Raw genomic sequence first — 18,956 nt, forward strand, 5'->3', positions numbered from 1 at the left:
CAAGTGAATTTAGATGTGCAGAATGGAAGGTTTCTACCTGGCAAGCCAGCTTTCCCTGTGTGTTTAAAACCTGGCTACTTTTTTTTCATGAAAGTATAAACAATGCTGTCTGATACTTTCTAAAGTTGTAAGTTACCTTTAGTTACAGACACATAAAACGTCTTGATTGTTTCTCTTTACTGCTTACTTAAAAAACTGAGGCTGGATACACTTTAATAGTTGTTTTGATACCATGATGTATTAGTCTGACACCCATTAAATTGTGAAATTTGTAGAATCAAAACTTTTTTTCACTCTGTATCAGAAGCACTTTTACCTTTTCTGAAAAATTTGCTGTGACTTTGCTTTGCTTCAGACATTTTGCAGTACTTATTGTTCAGAAGCAGTTAACTGCTGCCTTGACCTAATGATTTATTAATGATGGTGGTTAACCTCAGTCAATTCATATATGAAAAAGTTTTACCACACTTCAATAGTTGTTATTAAATGCAAAAACAGAAAAAAGAGAACAGAGATCAAGTATACTTAGAATCAACCAACCTGACCCAACTGACATTTATAGAATACCCCACCTAAGAAATCCCTTAGAAATTTGCCTAGGTAGTCACATATTTTATATGTTCTGTATGTGGGAGAGGGAAAGGTGTAAAGTAATGTCATGACAGCTTTGATTGCCATGATAATGGTAAGGCTCCGTAAATGATGGTAATGAACATGCTCTGTGCTTGCTTTGCTTTTAGTCATGATTGAAGCCATCAGAAACCACGTGGTGACAGATGACATAAGGCCATGTGAACCGGGTTCTAGCCCTGTTTACACGCAGATATTTTTCAGAGTCAATACGTTAATAATAAAGGAGCTTTCATAAATTATTATTATTTGGATGACTTGTCTATTTTTAAGTCCCTAAGTAAGTAGGCAGGTTATTCTCTTTTTTTCTTTAATGCAATTTTATTGAGATGTAGTCACCTACCATACAAACCATCCAAATCTTATTATATTTTAAGGTAATTGTAGCAGATTTCCTGGCTAGCAGGTCAGTTATCCTATTTTAAATAGTCACCCTTTGCCTTCTCTGGTCTGTGTAGAAAAGTACCAGGAAGTGGAGTAAAAAAGGTTAAAACCCAGGGAAATGTGTCAATGTCTAGTTGGCTTAATTGAATTAGCTTCTTTAATTGGGCCTTCTGCTGCCTGCCTCTGACATTTGACTGTGATGGATTCTGATAGGATCTCCACAGGCAATTTGGCTGTGATTTATCAGCTATTGATGAATCCTGGGCCTGTGGGGGTGGCAGTGGAGAGACTGGAGTGGCAATCAGTGGCCTGGGGTGGGGTGTGGGGGAACGACAGCCCAGCGAAGCCCTAAGCTCTTGAATGCCGTTGGCTCAGAAGCTTCCATTTGCATGCAAATTGGGAAAGACTTCAGTGATTCTACGGGCAGCCAAACCTTTCCTGAGATTCAGGGCATACAGCTGAGAAGTTTAGTCTTCCTTTTCTTAGTCTCCTTTAAGTCTTGTGGTTATTTGCTTTTGGAATGGTAGAAAAATGGGCTGGCTGCTTTTGTTAACATTAGGTAAATGATTTCAGATTCTTCGGGCTTTTCAATTAGCATTTTAATGCAAGAGGAAAGAAGTAAGGCTAAAAACAGCCCTGCAGTGCCCCAGGTCCTGCTGTGCAGCCCTAGCCGAGGCTGTGGGTCTTCTTTACGCCTCCACTTCCAGGAGTGGGGGAAGTTAGAAACATCATGGAACCAAACCTAGAGGGGAATACATCACTGGGACACCCCAAACAAAGAATGCAGGGCAGTGTCCCTGAGGGTGTGATCCCAGGCCTGTGACATAGGGGCTCATTTAAAATGCAGGTTCCTGGGCCCCACCCCAGTGCTGCTGGGGCACAATCTCTGGGGCTGGGATCCAGAAACCCGCCGTTGAACGGAAGGATTTGAGAACTCACCTACTGTGGCCTGGAAATGCAGTAGTAGCATTTGAGATGGAGAGTCAGCTCTCTCTGAACTATCCTCCTTTTCACAACCATGTTAAAAGAAATCCACTTTTCAATAGAAATTGCCATTGATATTAATCTTTTTTTTTTTTTAAACTTCCAAGTATATGAGCAACGTGGATTCGTGGTGTAAAGCCTGCGGTGAGGTGGACCTTCCCTCAGAGCTGCAGGATTTGGAAGACGCCATTCATCACCACCAGGGCATATATGAGCACATCACCCTTGCTTATTCCGAGGTGAGTGGCCAGTTGTTCCTGGATTGCAGGGCGGCATTGTTTCATGCCGCACACATCCTTGGGCCCTGGTTTTCTGGTCCCTTAGTTTCATGGGTCTTAAACCAATGTGTGCCGTGCCCTAAAGTGATGTCTGCATGTTTGCGTCTCTAACCCTCTTTTGGCCTAATGAGAACCTTTATCTCCTAGCGCTATTTCTTGTTTACCATGGAATTTAAAAAGAGTCAGTTCTGTATTATGTTTAATTTTTCATCCAATGTTTATTTCGTAATTTGGCTATTTAGTTTATTTAGAAACTGTTTAATTAATAGCCTTTTGAGAGAAAAACTGAAAATTGAACAGATGTGTAGTTTTTTATCACGTTGATTTACGAGGATAATGTGAGTTCTTTTCCCCATGTACCATCTCTATGCTTTGTCTCATTTTCGACCTACAATATAGAAAGCAAAATGCCCTGTTACCCATTGCATGTAAACAGGCATTGCTCACCTACATGTCGTAATGATTTTCTGTGGAGCTGCCTTTTTTTTTTAAATTCAGTTTTATTGAGATATATTCACATACCATACAATCATCCATGGTGTACAATCAGCTGTTCACAGGACCATCATATAGTCGTGCATTCACACCCCATTCTATTATTGAACATTTTCCTTACACCAAAAAGAATAAGAATAAAAAATGAAAGTAAAAAAGAACACCCAAATCATCCCCCTCATCCCACACTATTTTTCATTTAGTTTTTGTCCCCATTTTTCTACTCATCCATCCATACTCTGGATCAGGGGAGTGCGATCCACAAGGTTTTCACAATCACACAGTCACCCCTTGTAATCTATATTGTTATATACTCATCTTCAAGAGTCAAGGCTACTGGGGTAGAGTTTGATAGTTTCAGGTATTTACTTCTAGCTATTCCAATACATTAAAACCTAAAAAAGGTTATCTATATAGTGTGTAAGAATGTCCACCAGAGTGACCTCTCAGCTCTATTTGGAATCTCTCAGCCAGTGAAACTTTATTTTGTTTCATTTCATATCCCCCTTTTGGTCAAGAAGATGTTTTCAATCTCACAATGCTAGGTCCAGATTCATCCCCGGGAGTCATATCCTTCACTGCCGGGGAGATTTACACCCCTGGGAGTCAGGTCCCACATAGGTGGGAGGGCAGTGAGTTCACCTGCCGAGTTGGCTTAGCTAGAGAGAGAGGGCCACATCTAGCAAAAAAGAGGCACTCTGGAAACTCCTAGGCACAATTATAAGTAGGCTTAGTCTCTCCTTTGCAGTAACAAGCTTCATAAGGGACAGCCCAGGATTGAGTGTCCGGCATACCAAGCTGTCAGTCCTCAATGTTTGTGAGAATATCAGCAGCAGTCCAGGTGACGAGGTCCAACACTTCTGCATTTTCCCCCAGTTCCTTGGGGGCCCTGCACATATATTTTTATTCTCTGCCCAAATTACTTTGGGATGTGTCACTATTTCACTCTAACCTATACAAACGTACCAGGTCTCACTTCCTGTTCAAAGTTCCATGTAATTATGGTGTTTGAACAAACTGACTGTAGAAGTTATCCTGTTCGGAAAATACAGATCTTGCAGCAAATAAACATCTCCTCCCTTGGTCTCACATGGAAGTTGAAGTTTTAAAACACAGTCAGTTTTGATCTTTACCCTTTGGCCCGATTTGCCCTAGTCTTAACCACATCTGCTTCATTCATATCTCTAATTGAAGTCTGGGCTCTTTTTCAGCTTTTTTTTTTTTTTTGGACAGTTGCTGTTTGTGCTAATACTGACATTCATATCTGCTGAGCTCTCGCTGTGAGTTTCAAGTGTCACACAGATACGTAACATTCCAAGACCAGTCAGGTTATATACAAAGGGATCAGCATCTCAGAGTTTGGAGATAGCCATTGCAATTCAGGAATAGATGTGACTGCTGTAAGAGCTACAATCTAGGGACCATTACAATAATTATTCCCCTGATAGGCTGTGCTCTAAGATTCAGTTCTGCATTTACACAATGTCCGTTCATCCATATTCGTGAGGCATTTAGTGTTTGCCTTTGTTTCTGGCGCACTTCGCTCAAAATGCTGTCTGCAGGATCCATTCGCCTTGTGGTGTGCCTCATAGCTTCACTCCTTCTTGTAGTTGCTCAATATTCCAATGTATGCACACATAACAGTTCACCATTCTGTTCCTCAGTTGATGTACCCTTAGGTCATCTCCACCCACTGCAAATCATGAATACTGCCTCCATAAACACCAGTGTGCAAGTGTCCATTCATGTCTCTGCTCTCAGATCTTCCAAGTACATACCCCATAATGAGGCTGCAGGACCTTATGGCCCCCACATATCTTGTGGAACCACCTCACTGACCTGTGGAGCTGCTTTTGACTGTTGTGGTAGGTTTGAGTTCAGCCTGTCTGGCCCTGGCCAAGCCTGGTGGCAGAGACTAGCCTTCATTCATGGGATGATTGGCTGTAGCCGGGTCACCGTCTTTGCCTGTTGGACCCCAGAGGAAACGCCTGACTCACATCGGGATCACCCTGACCCGACCAGGTGATCCTCTGGCCGAGTTGGCCCATCCCGCCTGCCTCCTGCCTTTGGCATTTCTAGCTGAGTACAGAATTCCCTGATTGTTACCAGTACATTCTATAAAAATAGGGCATCTGTACATGGGAACGTGTGTTCACCTGTGGTATGGTCTCATTAGATTTGAAGCTAGTATTAATGATTTGAAATAAATAGATGGGAATTAAAATAGCTTTCCGGGCTGAGGTCTCCAACCATGAGTTTTAGCAGCAGAATGTGTTAATAAATGACCTATAAACTCAGGAGACAGTAATTTGAGCTGGATGGACTGCGAGGACGAGGCCTGAATGAATTGTTATGCCTTTTTAATTTAAAAAATTTGGTAATGGTTTCAAACCTACAGAAAAATGGTGAGAGCAGTGCAGAGAACTCCTGCATTCCCTTCCCCCAGGATCCCCAACTTCTGACATTTTACCACAGTTTTTCCATCCTCTCTCCCTCTCTCCCTCTCAGATCAGTAAATCAGCATTAACCCAACACAACCATGTAGTCCCCAGAGCCCACTCGTAGCTCCCCACACGTTCCAGCTCCTGCGGCACACGCCGCATCAGGTCCTCACGTCTCGTCGGCCTCCTTCGGCATTTGCCTGCCTGATGGTTGAGAGTTCAGGCCTTTCGTTCCGGAGGATGACACACAACCTCCTGGGTCCAGCCTGTCTTTCCTCTGGGCCTGGCTCAGCTGCGTGTTCTTGGCAGGTGGACGCGGAGATGGTGCTGGGCACTCTCATGGGGGCATGTGGTGGTGTCCTGGGCACTGCTTGGTGCCCTCGTGGGGGGCATATGGTGTTGTCCTAGGCGCTGCTCAGTGCCCTCGCGGGGGGTGCATGGCGTCCTGTGCACTGCTCGGTGCCCTCACTGAGGCGCATGGCATTGTCCTGTGAGCCTCTCAGTGCCCTCGTAGGGGGCACGTGGCATTGTCCTGTCTCACCACACATGATACTAACCTTGGTCACGTGCTCAAGTTGGTGTCTGCCGGCTTCCCCAGTGTAAAGCCACCATTTTAAACACTTGCCCTCAATTCGCATTTTGTCGGGGAGATGCATGAGACAACAGCAGCGTCCACTTCTCCTCAGACGCCCTCCTGCTGACGCATCCTGCCCACGTCGGCACCTGCTGTGGCGACTGTCCTGCGGTGATCGTGCTTCCATTCTCTCCCCTGTCTGTTAGTTGGCCTTCTGCCACCTGGATGGGCTTTATTTCCCTTTTCTCCCATTTTTGTATTTATTCGTGCATTTATATGAGTGTGGTCTCACCGAATCCTGTTAGAGTCGGGGTTGTAATCTGGTACTCTCATTCTTTACTTTGATGCCTAAATTGTCCAGATTTGGCTAGCAGGAACCCCTCTGATCTGGCTTCTGTTATCATCATTATTTGAGCAATTCCTTAGTTTCTGGCATATCAAGATGTTCTAGGTTCATCTTGTACTTTCCCTGTGCACCTCCTGGGGCCAGCCAGTATCTCATCCATGTCACCAGGGAGTCTTGGTTCCTTGTAGTAAGTTTCTAGAAACTCATTTCTGGTTGCTCAGAGTGCTTGTTGCTCGTGAGATGTCAGTGCATCAAGTCCCTCAGAGCAGACACAGGTGCATATATATGTGCACATCTATCATCTACCCACCCACCTGTCCATCCACCCACCCACCCGTCTGTCCATCCGTCCATTCACCCACTCACCCATCTGTCCATCCGTCCGTCCATCCATCCATCCATCCATCCATCCACCCATCCACTCCACCCACTCACCCATCCACCCTTCTGTCCATCCACCCACTCACCCACCCACCCATGCATCCATTTATCTACCTTGTTCTAACGTGTTGTGGGTCTACAGAAGAGGCATTTTTTTCCAAGAATGTTGTGCTCTGAGCTTGGATGCAGGGTCATTTAGGGCTTGCTTTTCTTATTTTCTTTTCCTTTCCTTTCCTTCCTCTCCCTTCTTTCCATCTATCTTCTGTCCATCCATCTATTCATCTATCTTTACACATATACACACATTTAAAAGTATTTGTCTGTCTCTCTCATATACGTATGTAATGAAAACCCATGAGTTCATAATATTTCCCTTTCCAATCCAATACCTCAGGTTCTTTCCAGCCTTCCCCTTTCCATGTTTATAAATCCCTTCTCAGACAGCGAAAAACCTGGCTCCTATTATCCTCAGTGTAGTAATTTAATTGCCTAATTAATTAGCATATTTGCTCAATGTAATCACCCTCCCAACCCTTCTGGCTGGCTTCTCTGCACCCCACTTTTTACCACCCGTTTCCTCTGACAGCCTGACGTGCGGACACCTGTGTGTAGCATCTTCACCCCCTTGCTGCCACTTCCCTGGATGCTGGGCATCATTTTCTTCAGGCCAGGAGGGTAGAAGAAAGGAAAACGGGAAGGCAAGGAAAGAATTTGCTTTCATAAGTGATTTTTCCTAAGTCTGTCATTTTCAGACTCGACTGTGCTGGTTAAAAATGTAGATTCCCATACCCCATCTCCAGAGAGAGTGAATCTCCATTTTTAATAGGCTTCTTTTCCTCTCCCCTCTTTCCTCTGCCACCTTCCTCTTCTTCTTTGTTCTTTCTTTCCTCAGTTTCTAGCCTCTGATGACATAAGTCTGATGTGGGAAACCTACCTTTTTTTTTTTTTTTTTTTAACACCAACACCTCCTTTATTCTGTTTTAATTAGACCTGCCCCATATTGCTGCTGTTTGTGCTTTAGCAACAGGAGCATACCTGTGCCTCTTAAACATCTGCTTGCTTCAGCTTGCTAGGTTTGGGTCTAGTATTGTCTCATGTATTTGATCACAGGAGAGGGAAGTAGTATAAAAGTCTTGGATAAACTCTAGTTTTACAAACAGCATATAGAATAACCATTTTTTAGCATTTTTATTTTAGGCAAGCAAACTCACGTACAGAAACATACTTCTACCAAACAAAATTCATAGAACTGATTTTTATCCGGTGTGCCTGTGCCATCTCATAAACCTCAATCCAGGCATTTGAGCTGTGAGATGAAGCTCTGTGGTCAGTGCCTGCGGACTTGCCACAGCCTCAGCCGTGGCTCTCAGAGCCGGAGAAAGGCGAACACCTCGGCTTTGGCCCATGTCAATCCAGCGTGACTTCAGGATTTAGTTTCTGCAGCAGTTTCTCAGTTTTAAAAACGTGGCTGGCTCAGTGCACGCCTCAACAGAAAGCTGTGGAAATGACTGACGTGCTGCCAGCAGAGCTTGTCGAGCTCCTTTTTTAAGGCACTGTATAATTGGGCGATAGCACCATTAGTGTTGTTGCCACGAGAGAAAAACAAATAGCAAAGTGAGTTACCTCCGTCAAAAGATACTCACCTCCTGTAGCCATGGTGTGTGTGGAAGCTCAGTTATCTTGAGGGTGACTTTCACAAGGCAGTGCTTTGACGTGGCTTTAATTGTGGCAGCGTCACTGGGGCTTTGCAGAGAGCATCAGAGCCACCGGACTCTATGGTGGCTGCTTTCTGCTTACTCCAAACCTCTGCTCCAGGCCTTCCAAGGCTTGAAATCTAGAGGAGGAGTGTCCGGGAGGAATCACCGCAGGACGGAGTGTTCCACGCACACGTCTGACTCGCACCAGCTGGGGTGCTCCAGCTGTTCCCTGTTTTGCTCTTATTTTGGATTTTCCTTTCTGATTATCCCAGGTAGGGGTGCCAGAGAGCTACACTAGGTTGGAGTGACCTGGTTTTGAGTAAGAAATGGAATATCTGAAAGAAAAATTAGAGATCTGGTAGGGGGCCCATTCTAACAACTTGCCTGGAGAAAGTACCATTGTCTCTGAGGGGAGCCCCAAAATCTCCAGGCTTTGCTGTGTTGGGTGGCTGCAGTGGGACACGGGACAATATCACTGCTGATACATGAGCTTTCAGAGCAGTTGGCCCGCTGCTGGGAGGAGCTTTATAGCGTAGCTGTCTGAAGCCAGGATTAGCCTCCTTACCCAAAAGCAACGTGTTCACCTGTTTGGCTCAGGAATGTCAACGATAGCTACAAAATGAGCTGGGTCATCAGGTGCTGACCCTTCTTCTGCCCTCTTTCCTGCTTTGTGAGAACCTTGATCCGGGAGTTATTTCAGCAAGAGCTGCCGGGGAAGGTGGTAGCTGTGAAACCATTCCCAGGCCCCTCAGGCCACAGAAAGCCAAGCCCTGCAAAGAATCAAAACATCCAGTGTTGGCTTTGGGTCGGTGCAGATAGTGTAGTTCATTTTATAACAGTTTTGAGGAAGGGTCACTGTTCTTTTATGACAGGCTAGTGTTGTCATTTCTAACCATACTGTCATGCATTTTATGGCTTTTGCCCTTGTTATACCTTGGGAATATCACTCCCTAGCACTTTCAGATCTAAAACATCACACTTGGACCTTGCTGGCATATCTGGAGGTCACATTGGGTGGTAGCTACTTTGGCGACATTAAACAATACACTCCAGACACTATTTTCTTTTCTTAGTTACAGCAACATTCTTATTTGTACAGGTGAAGGAACATTCTTGCTCGAGACATCTTAGCTCTGATCCAGTTTAATGGGAAAAGTGGATATCCAAGGACCAGAAGTAAGGATAGACAAGTCTCTGAAATTTGGTGGAACTTTTTTAGTTGTGTAGAAATCCAAGATACAAATCCTACATACAGTTGCAGTTAAATGTAAATTTTCAAGAACCAGACAGTTGTTCTAGATTTTAAACAGTTAACTTTCCTCTTAAAAATTAGGAGCAAACATGCTCTAGATAATGGTAATTTTAAGCTTCTCTTTAATCATTTTTTTTTTTTGCTTATTGAGTTTTTGCATTTTTCTTAACTCATTTAGGTGTGTTATAGCTAATTAGGTCGTATACTTGTAAGATGTTAATCTTTGTGAAAAGTAGCCTCCATTGCCCTTCAGTTCCCCAGTACTCCATTCCAATTAACAACAACACAAAAAGAGTAGAACCTGAAAAAAATGAGCTGATTTGATCTGTTCAGAATTATAGAAGGCAAGTCTTGCTTTTTGATAATAAAAGTTGATTTTCTTTTTGCACCTGTTTTCCTTGTGTGAAACAGTGTTTGAGTGCATGGAAGCTAGAAATGCATTTTTAAACAAAACATATGTCTTAAGTAAATCCATTCACCTGGTTCTGTAATTGGTAAAATCCAGAACTGCAGTCACATACCATAAACTTAGAGTAATTCTTCTAGTACTTAAATTATGTTTGAATTATTTGGTTGGTATGTAATTAATAATATCTTATTTAGGCTACTCTGTACCATTTCAAATCTTTATTTCTGTACAGTAGAACAGTAGGCATCATAAAAATCTAGCATATCTTTTTCTTTTCCATTATTTTCTTGTACTCAAAAAGACATTTTGATAAAAGTTACTTAAACATATATCCTTTCTGTGCTTAAATAAATACTTTTTTAAATCAACAAATCTATGAAAGATGTGTTGAAATAGAGTGGAATTATTTCTGGAAAAGTTTATTGGAGACATGCTGTTCATGAACATGTATTTGGAGTTCTGTGCTGTCTCTTTTTTGAGGGCACAGGATGTGTGTTTTGCTGCCCAGGGTCTTTACTGCCCCTGCTGCTGCACCCTCACAACCACCAGATGACAGCATCAGGGATGGTGCCAGTGGGACACTTCCTGGAAGGCGGGGTTTTCTTAATGAGTTGTCTGAAGTTATTTGCATATTCACTTACCACCACTCCTCCACCCTTGAGTGAGTCTGTTGTTCTAAATCCAGTGATGAGATCTGCTGTCTAGATCTTTTTAAACAATTGTGAAGACAGTGAAGGAGAGAACAGTCCATTGGAATATTGTTGCTCAGATTATTTGTTCCATTCTAAATAGTAGAATATTTATGGTGCCACATAGATACCCTTGGAAACCTGGCAAGGGCTGGTTTGTCCTTCTGTATCGGTGGCTCAAGATGGAGCTTTGCTTTCCTCCGGCGTAAAAGAAGTGCAGAGATGGGTGTTCCAGGGTCAGCGTGGTGGCCCTGTAATATGGGGGTGGGGAGGGTCTCTGGATCCTTTCGTCTTTCTGTTTGGCCTTTTTTAGCAGGTGAATGTCGTCCTTAGGGTGTTTGTGGGTTACATCGAGCCCAGGTCAAATAGCCAGCTTTTTCATTGTGTTAATGTCCTGCACGCTTCAGGGCAGGTAGCCTCTCTGATTCCATCACAGTCAGCTCCCCTCAGATCAGCCATCACTCCCGCTCTCCTCACATTACTGCATCGAGACTGCCCACACAGGTTGCCATGACTTGTGGGGGTGACGGCGAGCACCTGCTCCAGAAAACTGACATTCCCACAGCCTTTGTTTTAGCACATGCCTGCTCCTAACTCAGAGGTTGACTTGCTTCTTTCTGTTCATGTTATCTTTAGTTCTGTCAGCTTGGCTTGCTTCCTGTTGAGTTCTGCTAGGACATACAGGTAAATTTTAAGCTAGGAAGGCCAGTGGTCAGCCTTTGTAGTGAGTAGATTGCAACAAAGATCTCAAATTCAGGTACTGTAGAAATAAACAAACATGCTGCTACCTTCCAGCACTACTTAAAGTTATAAGAGGATTAAAGAAAGATTAGGGGACTCTACATGCTTCTCACTTGTTCCTAGTTTATGGTTGCTGGAAGCTTCCTCTAGTACCCTGGACCAGTCACACCTACCCTTCCTGTGCCTCTCAGCTGTGTGTGTGCTGTTAATCGGTCCTCTCCAGAACAGAAACCCAAGAAAGCTTTCATACGCAGAAGTACCCAGGCAGCAAGGTGACGGTGAAGAGGCTGTCCCTAAGGAACCCCCAGAATCACACAGCCTGTTTCACTGCACGGCACAGCCCTCCGGGTTGTCTGAGCTGATCGTGAACTTTCTATCACCTCTGGCATCACCTTTCATAAATCTCAAGTCACTTTTAAATGTGCAAGATACATAGCGCTACTCTTGCCATGTTCCTCCCTCACCTGCTCTTCTTTGTTCTGAATACTTTCATTCAATGGTGGTTTGATAATTAACTGCTGTAACATTGAAACCTATTTTAGGAAATGCTGACATTATAATTTAAATTACTTTTTAAAAATAATGCACCCAATAAAATAGATTGTCATGTTTCCGTGTTATTTAAATCCTTATTTTAATTTTCTTGCTTTTTTATTTTGGAGTAAAATTGCTCTCCAGCTATATCAGAAAGTTTAAGTACTTGTTCTTTGCCTAGTGTTAACGTACTGATTTTTTAAAAACTGAGGTTTCACAATTTAGGATTGAAGTTTTTGTCCATTGTGATGACTTTTTGTTGTATTCTGCTTTGTAATATCTTGAGAGAAAGTTTTTACTTTAAATGTTAATTTGCAGTGCATTTTTATGTCAGCTGATTTATGTCATTTAAGGCAAAATGGTATGTTTATTAAGAATAGCATCTACTACAATGACTTAGTCAATGTTTAATGACAGTGTTCTTTTATTTAGCTCAGTGTTTTTCATATTTGGTTTCTTGATACCATAGATAACTGGTAGGTTTGTTTTAAATTTGTTTATTTATTTTTATAAATACGCCTTTCACTAAAATCATGCCTTTGTGTGTTTGTATGTATAAATACGTGTGACTATATCTGTATATGAACATATATGTGGGAATGGATGTGTCTGAACATGCGTGTATGACTCTTTGTGCTTGTGAACTGAGTGTATGTGTGGGAGTGTGTGAGAATGTATGTGTATGTGTGTGACTGTGTGCCTGTGTGTGCATCTGAGGACAGGGTCTGTAGCGTAGCGTGGACAAAGTGGCAAATCTGCAATAATGACTAGATTCTGTTGCCGGGCAGGTGAGCCAGGACGGGAAGTCCCTCCTCGACAAGCTCCAGCGGCCCTTGACTCCTGGCAGTTCCGATTCCTTGACGGCCTCTGCCAACTACTCCAAGGCTGTGCACCATGTCCTGGATGTCATCCACGAGGTGCTGCACCATCAGCGGCAGCTCGAGAACATCTGGCAGCACCGCAAGGTGCGGCTCCACCAGAGGCTGCAGCTGTGTGTCTTCCAGCAGGATGTCCAGCAGGTCAGTTTTCCTTCGAGCTTTTCTTCCTGGGGGACATGACTTGTACTAAATGGAGAGTGTACCATCCTTCGGCCCAGAAGCCTGATGGAGTTCAGGATTTAGGAGGAGAATCCTCAGACCCCATGCACTCGCTTCATGGTGTGTCTTGTCAGAGTGAACCAAGTGGAGGAGCCAGTTACGTCAGCATATTGCCCTGCAGTTGTGGTTCCTTCAGGAAATTGTTGTTCGAGACCTCAGTGTTCGTCCAGTCTTTTTGAAAAAAGGCTGATGGCAGATGTGAATGCTGAAGTAACAAATGTGGCAGTGACCAGCTCTGGTTGTTGACTAGCTGATAAACTCTTTGAGGTCAGGTACTGCCATATTTGGCTTATTATCCACAGCCTCGAGGGCAGTATAAGCCGTGCAGTGCTGGAAACCAGTAAGTCCTTGACTCAGTGAACAGGAATGCAGATGCATGTCAGCATGTTGCCTAAATGTGAAGTTCGTGACTTCTGGCTTCACTGATGCAGGGATATTGTTGGTCTCTGTATGTTCTGGGCAATGTGTTGGCCACTTGGGATGCTCTAGAGGTCCAGATACTGTTTTGCTTGAAACAGTGTCTGGAATTGCTTGGCCCCTTGATTACCATCTTATGTCCAAGTGTTGACTTTTCCCAGGGAGCTGTTGAAGGATGAATGAGAGGGCTTCGAGGCCAACCTTTTGGGTGGGCAGGATGGAGCTTGGATGGAGCTGAGAGGTGTCCTGCCAGGAGGTGGACAAGCTGCCTTGCAATTTACACATTATACCATGACCCATGCCTAAAGATTTCTCCATGCTTAGCTGTTGGGATCTAGCACACCTAGAGGATATAAAGATTTGGGATACAGACAATAAATGTGAACACCAGTTGAGCACTTTTTTTTATACAATTAAAATATCATTTCCTGCATTTGGATGAAGACTTAGAGGAACTCCTGAGCCATAACGGTCCTCTCAGAACTGTGGAAAAGTCTGGGAACTCTTGTCTTGTACAGCTTTGGACCAGGCTTTATTTATGTGCAGTGCAGAACTGGATTCCCCTGTGGAAAGGATGGAGAAAATAAGCACCCTGGATTGGTAACTGTGCCCCTATAATATGAGGGCAAATCCTCTCCGTGGCTGGGCTGCCTTCTGCCTCTCCCCACCACCAGGGCAGCGTCAGCTTGACTTGATGCCCTCCTTTGTTCACTCCACAAATATTTACCTAGGTTTCGATAAAGACGTACCCAGCGAAGTGCTCAGGGCCGGGCCGTCCCCATAAGACACGTTCTCTGCCCTCGTGGAGCCCCCAGTCCGGTGGGGAAACAGGCACCACAAGCAGCAGTTACGCTTCTAAGTATAAGGAGAGCCATTACAGGGATGCGCCCAGCGTGGCAAGAGGTACGACGGGAGGTGGCGGGATCTGTGCCCAGCCTGACATGGGGAAAGAGGTTGGGAAGCTTCCCAGAGAAAGTGAGTCCAAAGCCACATCTTGGCCAGTAGAGGAAGCACATCAAGGAGGGTGTTCCAGGAGAGAAAGCAGTCGTGCAGTGTCCCAGGGGGGTGAGTGAGCCCCGAGGCCCTTTGGGAAAACTACAGAGAGTGTCTGGGGAGGCAGAGATGACTCAAAGAAAGAAAGAGGAGCTGGGTCACAGAGGATTTTGTGTACCAGGCTGCAGAGGTGGGCTTCATCTTGAAGGCTGTCCAAAGGCATGGAGGATTTCTTGAGACTTATGAAGATCGCTTTCTGGATCTGATTTCACTTGACAGCTGGAGGGTAGTGAATGGGCGTGGAGTGGGGGCTCAGTGGGAAGGTACTGAGTTCGCTTTGGGATGTGTTGGGTCATGGTGGAAGTGTTTCAGGCAGTTGACTGGGACTGTACACACAAGACGCAGAGTGGTCTGTAGAGATGTCAGAAGGGTATTAAATATTAAGTGTGTTAAGATAATGGGATTGCTTGACACCATCTGTCTTAGTTTGTCAGGGCTGCTGTGATAAATACCACCCAGTGGGTTGGCTTAACGAACACAAAATTTGTCATCTCGCAGTTCTGGAGGCCAGGAGTCCAAAAATAAGGTGTTGGCAAGGCCATGCTTTCTCCACAGTCTGTGGGGTTCCGATGTGGCAGTCCTCTGTCACATGGCCGTCTTGCCCCCGGCTGCTCCTGACTTCCGGCTTCTGCTTCCATGTCCGGTTCCTCTGCCTGGGGACTGCAGCGTATTTGAGTAAGGCCCACCCTGTTTCGATTTGGCCTTACGTTCACAGATAAGTCCACACCTTAGCTAGTAGTAACATCTTCAGAGGTCCTATTTACAGATGCTTCACACCCACACGACCAGAGGTGAGGACTTGACCACATGATGCAATCCCTGACCCCAGCCAGGAAGAGCTGCGTGGAGTTCCCACTGGCACGGGGCCCCTGGCGTATCTGTGCTTACAGAGTGAGGAAAGGGCAGGGGTAGGAGAGGTGGGAGGGAAGCATAAATGTGTGTGTGTGTGTGTACATATGTGTAAATGCATACATATGTGTAGGTATGGGTGTAGACATATCTATCTCTATTTCTATATTCCTCTGTCTCTATCTGTATCATCTGTAGCTTCTTTGTCACCCACGACTGAGAGTAGGGCTTGGAGCATGCATGATGATCGGTTGCTCTCTCAGCTACCAGCACACGCGACAACACAGGGCCTGAACTAGAGATTCTGTGCATTTTGTTCTCGAAGCAGATCATTCTCAGTTATATTTATCTGTGAGAATAATGCCAGTGGTGCTTATTCTGTGTGTTTTTACAATTTGCTTAAGATTAACCTGCTTTCTGAATACCTAAACAATAAGCTACTCATGCTGCTTTTCCTGTTTGGAAGACAGTGCAATCCATGGGACACATAGTGGGGACTTAATAAATGATTGTCTGATTAATGAAAACTTGACTTTTATGATTGCATTTTTCAAGTAGGAGACTTACCTCTTTTCTTACTGTTGTTAGGGAAATAATAGTAAGTCCAGTTCTTGATACTGTTTGTTACTGTGGAGTAGAAGTATTGCCCAGCTGTGGGGTTTGGAGGATACAGCTGTGGGAGCCTGGAAAAGACTGTCTAGTTCTAGGGATCAATCAGATAATAGCTATGTCCTTGCCCTTAAGTAGAGGATCCCAAGGGTTGGACACAGTGTCAGCTGTGGGCGCGAGGAACTCAGAGGTGTGTGTGGAAGCCTGGGGCATCTGAGCAGGTTGTCGTTCACCCACGGTGGTCGGTCAGGCACCAAGCCACTGTGCTCTACCTGGGCGTTGAAGAGGACGCACGTGATGTTCAGACAGGTAATCTGAGGGGTAGTAGAGAGTGGGTTTTCTGTTGAGTGGCCTGGCCTGGTGGAGCGTCACGCTGTATTCTAACTCACACCTTTCTCCTCGAGTCAGCGATCATAGGTCTTCACTGACTGTGACTCAGGTAAGTTCAAAATACTTTTAATTTAATTGTTCTGTGATTCTTCAGTTTCATGTAGTATGCTTTGATTCTCACAGTTTTTTGAGTTCTCTGAAGGTTAAGTGTACAGGTGCCTCAGAAATGATCATTTTGACATTGCTCGTGCTTTCTAACAGCATTGCTTTAGTACAAGACGATAACTGCCGGGGAAGAATCTAGAGCGAGGGGAGAAGAGGGTGGGGTAATGTCTCAGGAGTCAGTGTGTGTTCTGGAAGTACATGGGGGAAAGCGTGAATGTGGGTTTTTCTCAATTGTCCTAAAACTTGTACAAAACCATGGAATGTTAGTAGTTTAAATAATATTGAAGGGTTTTTCCGCCCTGTCCATCCTTTGGGTCAAGCATGTATTGCACATCTGTGGACTGACACCTGGCCTTGGGACTGAGAGGGGCCCATTTCCTTACCTGAAAGGTAAAGAGCAGCACTGGGGGAGGGGGACTCCCTGCTCGGTCCTCCCCTGTTCTCGTGGGCTCACTGGGACACCCTGGGTTCAAGAGCAAAACCCTGGACCATTTGGAATGGGGAAGGCAGGACGAAGGGACCCTTTGGGAATAGGCTGGGGTGACAAGCCATCTAATTTGGTACCATGTAATTAATGTCCTTGAATTTGAAAAGAGCAAACGTTAATTTTTACTTGTAGAAAAGCAGTTATGATCATTGTGAGGCCAGCTCTTTTAGCTAGCTTCTTTTTTTCTCAAGAACAGAACATTGATTAGACGTCAACAGGAGAAAGTGTTTTGCAATATCTGTAATGCATATGGTCCTATCACTATTCCATAGAAAATATTTGAGTTTTAGGAGGAAATTGCCATGTAGGCTTGACTTGCAAAACAAGGAGCAAAGCTGATAAGATTAATCTAAGCAGACTCTTTTTCTTGAAAGAGTCGATAGAATATCAAAATCAAAAGTGCTTTTCTGAAACTCAAGAAATTAATAGCACATAAGGAAGTTTTTCCGTTTTGAGTATAGAGTAGAAGTAAGCTGAGAATAAATAGAAAAAAATAGTTCTTCAGAAGGATGTGTCAGCAGAAGGTAAATTTGTAGACAAAATTGAACTAAATCCACAAAAAGATAATAAGCCAATTAGAGATACCACAAGTATAGAGTAGGGGATAGGTTGAAGCTGCTTTGGTGAAGTATTTGGGAAGACTTGCCAAAGACTTACCCAAAACACATGGTAGCCATTGATAAATATTACCCTCCATCACTGTTGGCTCTTAAAATAAGAGTCCATCTGCCCGTCACATTTCCTGATGAGCTAGTACTGGACACATTTCCTATACCTTCCAAGTAACCAGTGAATGCTTGGTGGTATTAATGAATTGACGGCTGTGTTACTGCTAAGCAGTATTTTTTAGTTTAGAGTATGCTTTCATTTCTTATAATAAGATAATTCATTTTTTACTGTACTCATTCAAAAGGGATGATCATTTTGGAAGACATCCACAGCAGGATGCTCCTAAACTTGCTTTCCTACCTCACTTGTTCAGTTTACCTGGCTTTCCCTGGGGTAGTGGGTGTGAGGTGCCACCACCTGTCAGGTGAGGTGAGGTGAGTGAGCGTCTCTGCCACACTGATGGGCGTGTCCTCAGTGGAATCCTTAAATCTTCTCATGAAGCAGGCTGACTACTCTGCCAGGGAGGCCTTCTTCCAAAAAAGCCTCCCATTTTTCCCTGGCAGCCCTTCACAGGTGTGTGCCACCCCCCACTGACTGTCTCATGGAAAAGCTCCTCCAGGTTGACATTGGGCCACTAACTAATATTCTTAAAAAATAACTGTTAAGCAAGTCTTGTGTCCACACTGGATTCTTCTTGCCAATTCATTTTTTTTCTTCAAAATATTGTAATTAAGTGTGTGACGCTCCAAGAGGTGCAGAGATAAATACATTGAATTGCACCAAGTCCCTTTTCTCTAGGAATTTATAATCTAGTGGGAGTAGACAGTCTAATATCTAATGACTCAGACCATTACATGCTTGGCATTCGGATCTCTGGTTTTTCTCAGGTCTGTCCTACTAAGGCAGAAATTTGAATCCTGCCTCTCAAGGCGACACCAGCAGTGTGGGAATAAATGAAACTAGCTGCCCCCATCTGTGGTCTCTGCTTGCCTTGCATCTGCTTTTTAAGAGGCACATGCACACTTGAGCAATTTGTGTGCATTTGGGAATTCAGAACAACTCTGTCTATATTATTCTCAAATGTCAAGGGTCTGTTGCACAAGAAAAAATGAAAAAGTCCTGTAATTGAGGAACAGGCAGCCCTTGCTATATCAGGGCTACCAGGAGAGCCTGTGGAGGGGTGGGGTGAGAGCGGAACTCTGAAGGCTGAGGGAAATTCAGTCGGTTGAGGAATGGATACTGGGAATTGCGGGGGGAGCAGAGAACCGAAAGGGCAGGTGCTGTCCAGGGAGCAGCCGGTGGCCTGGCCTGGACAGAGTGGAGAGGTGCGGACGGTGCTCACCTGCGGGAAAGGTCACGTGGCAGGCAGGGAGAAGGTGGCTGCCCCGATGGAGGTGTGGGACTGCTTTCTGGAAGCGGCGGGACACCGTGGAAGGGTCTGGCTGACCTGTACTCAAGGCCACTGACTCAGAGCCAGAGCCTGGGGAAACACGAGTGGCCGGGAG

General features: G+C 44.5%; 1 protein-coding gene across 1 annotated transcript in view; it reads left to right on the forward strand.

Annotated features, from left to right (window-relative positions):
• Nucleotides 1-18,956, forward strand: part of TRIO (trio Rho guanine nucleotide exchange factor) — a 409,289-nt gene that overhangs the window by 190,887 nt on the left and 199,446 nt on the right. The window contains 2 exon segments of the mRNA XM_037798879.1: nt 2,106-2,237; nt 12,624-12,854. Coding sequence (XP_037654807.1) covers nt 2,106-2,237; nt 12,624-12,854 — 363 coding nt within the window.

The sequence above is a fragment of the Choloepus didactylus genome, chromosome 11 (assembly GCF_015220235.1).
Source record: "Choloepus didactylus isolate mChoDid1 chromosome 11, mChoDid1.pri, whole genome shotgun sequence".
Taxonomy (NCBI): domain Eukaryota; kingdom Metazoa; phylum Chordata; class Mammalia; order Pilosa; family Megalonychidae; genus Choloepus; species Choloepus didactylus.